Source organism: Dipteris shenzhenensis, chromosome 1 (assembly GCF_047967505.1).
Source record: "Dipteris shenzhenensis isolate YYH24624 ecotype China chromosome 1, Dip_SZ_1.0, whole genome shotgun sequence".
NCBI lineage: Eukaryota > Viridiplantae > Streptophyta > Polypodiopsida > Gleicheniales > Dipteridaceae > Dipteris > Dipteris shenzhenensis.
The window spans coordinates 20,980,786-20,987,510 of NC_141596.1; the positions used below are offsets into that span (position 1 = coordinate 20,980,786).

At 41.6% G+C, this 6,725-nt stretch overlaps 1 protein-coding gene across 1 annotated transcript; it reads right to left on the reverse strand.

The window, feature by feature from the left end:
* Positions 1 to 3,146: 3,146 nt before the first annotated feature.
* LOC147905527 (uncharacterized) lies at positions 3,147 to 5,715 on the reverse strand. Its single transcript, XM_087373168.1, has 3 exons — positions 4,546 to 5,715; positions 4,173 to 4,460; positions 3,147 to 4,068 (listed from the first exon to the last, which is right to left on the reverse strand). Exons 1-3 carry the CDS (start codon positions 5,323 to 5,325, stop codon positions 3,607 to 3,609), a joined length of 1,530 nt encoding a protein of 509 aa, XP_087229294.1. The 5' UTR covers positions 5,326 to 5,715; the 3' UTR covers positions 3,147 to 3,606.
* Between the last annotated feature and the right edge of the window lie 1,010 nt (positions 5,716 to 6,725).

Genomic DNA, 6,725 nt, shown 5'->3' on the forward strand with positions numbered 1-6,725 from the left:
ACCAATAAGCAAAGTGATTTGTTGAATCTCACGGTATGTTCTATAATGGGAACATTGTTAATGAGTGATTGACCCTCATATGTGCTTTGCTTTTGGGTGTTTAAAAAGGCAACACGGGCATGTAGCCTTTGTAATATGTCAATGCCTCAAGGACTAAGAAACCATGTAATTATATAAAATTTTATGTTATTAACTAACATGATTATGCAATTATGTTAGCAGTGGGGGGGAAATAACAATGTGTTTGGCAATGATCTGGTAATCGAGAATCATGCCACTGGCGGTATAAATGTACCATGAGTATAACTCTATAAACTGATCATATAAAGTAGTAGACTTGTAGTATCTAGGCTTATATCACCGATATATTTTCTATATAGGCAGTGAGATCCCAATAGCATTTTCACCTATGGAGAGCTTACTTTGTGAGTTCCTCACATTGGTCTAGGGCTTCCATGTTAGCAATGGGGGGGAAATAACGATGTGTTTGGCAATGATCTAGTAATCAAGAATCATCCCATTGGTATATATGCATATACTAGTGGTATAGATGTACAATCAGTATAACTCTATAAACTGATGATATAAAGTAGTAGACTTGTAGTATCTAGGCTTATATCACTGGTATATTTTCTATATATTTTCACCTATGGAGAGCTTACTTTGTGAGTCCCTCACATTGGTCTAGGGATTCCATGATGGTGTGGATGCTATGTCCAGTTCTTGGTTTGGGTGGGGTGGGAAAGCATTGTTATGGAAATCTCTTAAAAGTTCATGAATATGTGTTTTAGCTAATTTAGTGGTGCAATTGTGCCACCATTGCTTTGTCTAATCTTTAAATCGAGTGGGTACAAAAAGCATCGTGATTGCACTTCTAATACTATTTGTTCAAATAAGAAAAGCATGTTGCAACATTACTTCTCTACCTTGTCTCTAGACAAATAGGAGAGAAATGTATTGTAGAAGCTATGCCTTTTAGAGAGTGGATGGATAGGTAAAGCAATGCTACCGTTTCTAAAGGATAGTGGATGCATGAATGCTTTGTGATAGGTGAACCCTACATTTTGTGACAACTCATCCATGTAAACTTAGATTACCTCAAAATCTAGAGGTATAGTAGTCATATAATGAATATTCTATTGCACCCATATCTTGATTGATGATATGATAGGAGTTGCACAGTTTTCATCAGTCATGAGTAGATTCATAGTTGATAGGAAATAATACATCATCAATTGCATGTAATTTCAGTGAGTGTACATTCTCTGTCTAAGCCTTTCATTGTGCTGTACAAATCCTCAGATTGGTTGGGGCAAAAGAAGTGTTGTGATGAAAATGTTGTGACGTTTGTGCTCTTTTTTTTCTTTGACCTTCAAAATGGAAGGGGTCATCATGGCTATCACTTTCCTTTCTACTAGGAGAAAGAGGAAGTCTTAGGTTTGATGGCTCTTACTAAAATTCAAGCAAAAGGGGTTGGATATTCATCAAAGTTTATAGGTTTCCTCACACGGAATGATAAATTACAACTTACATATATGAAATGAATTTATAATGGATAAGGACATGAATTCAAAAATTAATTCTTTCGCTATCACATTGTATCCCTACTAGATTACCGATTAAGAGGATGCTTGATTTTGTCAAATATTGATAGAATGGTTGCCTCATTAGACATGCAATTTATTATAATTTATTAGATTTCTTCAAAGTTGTTTCTGCATTTTCAACACCTTCCATTGTCTCAAGATGCACAACACCACTTGTTAACATCATTTGTTTGTCATGATAATTTGCTGCATTTAATTGATTGTGTGCCTTTTGAAACATACAATAGTTCTTAACCTATGCTTTCCTGAAATGTAGATCATCTCCTTCCATAATCTCACTTGCTCCAACCTTAATTCTTCAAGCCTTAGTCTTCAACCTTCAAAGTTCACTTAGCAATTGATACATGGCCATATAGAACAATATTTGTAAGAAATGGATCCTACAAGAACCATAGCTAGGCAAAAGAAGAAAAAGGCCAACAATGAGGGAAACCTACAAAAAGAAGAAAGAGCTTTGCTGAATAAGCTAATTAGAGATTTCATGTCAATCTTTATAAGTACTTGTCTTGAAGTGAGATGGAGAGGATCACACAGTGATCTATTTGTAATTATTACAAGGCAGATATGGCAACGAGTATCTAGGTGAGAAGGTGCAAGGTATCCAAAAGTTATGTCCAAAGATACTAGGTCCATATTATGCTAGCTAAACCACTCGATAGGAAATGGTTTATGGAGGCCTACAATTTTGACTATGGAAAATATTATTCTCTTTCTAGAACGAGGAAAATAGGTATGATATGGAAAGAAAAGAAAGGGTTACATGATAGAAAAGCTTGCTAGAAATTGCATCATAAATATGTCAACATGTGAAGCACATAGGTCACCATATTATGTTAACATGCTAGATATATATCTTATGGTTTGCAAATCGTAGCAAAAAACCTACTTCCATGAAATATCTTAGTTGGGATTCAGAGAAATATACCATTTCGAAAGAGTGTGGCATTCAATCATGATGAATCTATTGGAAGATCAATTCATAGCTTATGAAAAATGAAAATGAAAGAGAGCATAAAAATGATAGAGGGATAAAGAACCACAAAAAGGAGAAAAAATATACAAGGGAAAAAGGTGCAAAGAGTGTCAACAAGGTTCTTGATAGTAGCTTGGCCATTGCTCCACCTTTTAGATATGAAGAAAAGCTTATCACCCATGACATTGAAATGAGGATTTAGATGTCTAACAATGCAATAGATGAAAATTTAGGACATGTTTTTTGAGGATTAGCCAGCCACTTACGTTATCAATTTCCATTTCTCCAAAGTCTCGTTGAAGGATAAGAAACGCAAAAATTCCCTTTCACATGTGCATGGATGGGACGTGCATGGAAAAGGATTCAGGAAACCCAGAAAAAAAGAAATCAATGAGTATCTTTACCTTATAGAAAGTGGAGAATACAGGGGCAATGAGATGGAACTTGCAAATCTACTTTCTTAAGGAGAATATTGAATATCTGAGTCTTGAACCGAAAGAGCCCTAACACCATTTTGTACTAATAACCGGAGCTTTATATTGTCAAAAATCCAACATTCATGCTCATTAAAATTCAGGAGTTCAACATCGCTTTATGCATGAACATAGCTTGGCTGCCTCACAATACTAACCAGTAGCATGCTTGAACACAGCAGAGAAGCTAGTGACGTTCCAACACAACTCGGTATCAACCCACTATGGCAGGTAGAACAACAGATATAATGTCCACTTTACAGACACAGGCAATTCTCACAAGGCATCCTCGAATGTTCTATAGGTGAGTTGGAAATTCGAAATAATAAGCGAATCTTTGGTTGATGAATAGCTATGCCGCTTGAAATGATAAGAAAACCGCTCAAAATTCCTGGAGTACTCTATATGCCTGCAGAGCAGGTAATAGTAACGATTGGTAGCAATGGACGGCGGATAGACGTAGGTGAAGGAGCATGCTCTTAGACCGCACATTTGATAGTAAGGAGATCCGAACGATATCGCTTCATCTATACCGAAGTACGTTGATTGTGATTCACGGAAGAACAGGCCCGCATGATAAGGCCATCAACAAAACAGCTGCTTCCTCCTCGTCCATCGCAAACACGCTTGTCAGCCTGCCCTGCTGTTGCAGCAACGCTAGCTTTGCAGCAGCTCCTTTCCGCCTCGAGCTCGCATTAGGCATGTTTAGAGGACTCCGTTTCCGGGGTGAAGGTGTCCCTGGTGAAGTCAGGCAGCTCTCAGTGTCTTCGACCTTGGGGATAAGGTTCCTCCTCACCACCATCAATGCTGGCCATTTACCTTTTCTGAGGCGTTGACGAGACCGACCGTTAACTATCTCCTCTTGATCTTCTGGTACCTTCCGCTTTGTAGGGCGGCTGGAAAATTTACCCGGTGTTGGAGTTCTGGGGGGAGAGACTTGGAGATCAGGATAACCATTAGCAGCTTGCGATCTTCTGGCTTTCTTGTACCGGATCCCGCACGCGTTGCAGAGAGACTGAAAAATGTAGACTTGCGTTAACATCACACGACTGCCAAATATCGTAAAGAGAAGCAACTTCGGGAAATAGCAAACGACATGCACATGCATAAGACGCAGACCTTGGGACCCTGAGGGCCACTCCTCCACAGAGGAGTCTTGGTTGTTCCACACAGCTTGCAAGATCTTAACGAATTACGACAAGTTGTCGATAGGGGGGCCTCGGCCGATGTGAGCTCTTCGCTTCTTTCGACAGGGGGCCTCCTCCACATAAGAACTTCGTTGTGCTCATCGAAGCGTCTGGGCTGCGACGAAGTGACACAAGTATCGCAACCGTTTCTTTCGCCAAGACTATCCTGTGATCCGGAAATGTTTGATTCAGCTGGTTTTGCGAGCTTGTAGCCACTCCCCTGCAGCCACAGAGAGCGCATAAATGAGTTTGATGGACAGTGGCTCTGTGAACTATTACAATTGACAGAAATTAACAGGCATTACCAAAGGTGAAGTTTTTGGATACGGTTCTGACTTGACGCAAGACTCAGAGGCCATGGACGATCTGTCATCTTCCGTAGCCACGTGAACACAACCTGTGAACGATGCCCGACTTTTCTTAACGCTGCACGCCACAGCAGCATGAAGCTTATCCTTCTGGGATAAATCGAGCTCAGCCTCCGAATGGAAATTATCCGGGGAAGAAATCTCAGAACCATTAGCAGGCAAACCGGGCCTGTGATCAGATGGAGAGGGGCACGGAAACAATGACTCAGACAAGTCGCTGCCTTGTCTTCCGAGTTGTAGGTCATTAGGCCTGTTTTGGGCATCCATAGAATCTCTGTTAACAGAAGGCACCCCAGCTATTTCGCTAAACGCATCCCGTCGAAGATGATCAAGTGCTTCGGCAGAAGTGTTGACGCCAACGTTGCCGATTAACGGTCCTTCGGATCCGGCAACACCTGCGACGTCGTGACTATCTTGTAAAGTCCAGTGTGCACGCGATGGAGGTGATGTTTCTGACGGAGCGATCCTAAAATCGGCGCTTATGCTGAGTGATGCACTATTCGACCCCTTAACAGAGGCAGCTAACAGGGAGCTTCCTGAGGCGGATGAGAGGCTATAATTATCTTGCTTCTCCATGCGTGTTTGCACGAGGGCGAGGTTTTTGCACAAACTCTGAGTATCCGCCCCGCTCAAGTGCAGTGGCGTCGACAACATGATCAACCTTTTATGGGAAAGATCAACGCCACTTACAGAGGGCGCAACTGTTAAAGCTCTCATAGCCTGGGTAAGCGGCTAGAACAAGGAGCTCATCAGTGACACTTCTGCTGAGACTCGGGAATATCGGATGTAGCTCGCTCGCTCACTTTTGTCGAAGCTTCAGATGAGCTTCCTTAGATGTCATTGAATGGATAGGTCCAAATCAAGCAAGATGAGGCCAAAGAGCTAGAGGGCAGGAAAGGGAGGGTTAGAATCAGTCCCGGATGAAGCAGAGCTGACTGATGAGGGAGAGGAAAAGGGATGTGGGGAGGCTAAGAAAACGTTCGAGGTACCTACGCAGGAAGTGAAATCAGACCTGCAAAGCTACAGGGAAAGAGAGGACACACTCGAAGCCCGAGAAGGGGTATAGAGCTACAGAAAACTGATTGGAGTGAGCCGCAATGGATAGAGAAATTGCGCTTGTATGGAAGGCAGAGATGAATAAGAAGGCTAGAGGAGAGACCAAAACCTATTGGAGATCGGGATTTAAGCGGCTGAGAGTGGTTTAGGGTTTTGGAAAACGGCCTTGGCGGAAGAAGATAAGCCTCTGGTGGATACGGCCGCGCAGCCGAAATTGTGGAGCTCGTGCACCCTCCATTATTATCGCATACAATTGCAATTTATCTATTTTTGCATGGCCGCCTACGTCCCCTTGGTTATTATTTCCTACTCGTACAATCCTTGATTATTTCCTTCAATCTATCTCACAACAATTTGCACCATAATCCTTGATTATTTCCTGCAGTCAAGGGGGTCATCGGGATCATGGAACTCATATCTCATACATCATGATGCAAGGGGGACGTCATATATGATGCATTATGATGGGAAATAATCAAGGGGCACCCCCTTCAGCCATGCAAAGATAATATAGTTGCAATCTTTTCATTTTTCATGGCCGCCTAAGTCCTCGATTATTTGCTAATGTGTCACTCTGCCCAAATTGAATTGATCTATCTTCCAGGCTAACTTTACAAAAGAGGCTATGTTTCGACATGTGAAGATTTCGTTACGTGCTCAAAAGTTCGAAGTGTGCCCGGTGGCCTTTAGGGCCTTCGATGTTGCAGTGTGGTCTCAACTAAAAATGTTGTCTTTTTCTCTTTTGATTTTTTTCCCCTTAGTATAATCACCCTTTCTGTTGTGCAACCAAAAAAAACTTATTGTCGCTCTACTTCGGTTCTTCTTGGTGCACTTAGATTTGAGCAAAAAATAAGCTTGAACACAAGCCCCCACATGAACTATAAATCAACAACAAGTATATGCCATAATGCACAGCTTAATGAATGTCCCTATTATCCCTGTTGCTCCTAGTGCAATGGGATTCAAGCAAAAACAAGCGTACAAGCAAGCAGTATGAGCCCAGAGTCTAGATATGAGCAGTAAACAACAATGACCCATCAACAAGTAAACAACACTCCATG

Coding starts and splice junctions, on each gene's coding strand:
- LOC147905527 (XM_087373168.1), bottom strand. CDS start 5,325: ATGAGAGCTTTAACAGTTGCGCCCTCTGTAAGTGGCGTTGATCTTTCC. Junction 4,461..4,545: donor ATCCAAAAACTTCACCTTTG/GTAATGCCTGTT, acceptor CTGTGGCTGCAG/GGGAGTGGCTACAAGCTCGC. Junction 4,069..4,172: donor GTGGCCCTCAGGGTCCCAAG/GTCTGCGTCTTA, acceptor TACATTTTTCAG/TCTCTCTGCAACGCGTGCGG.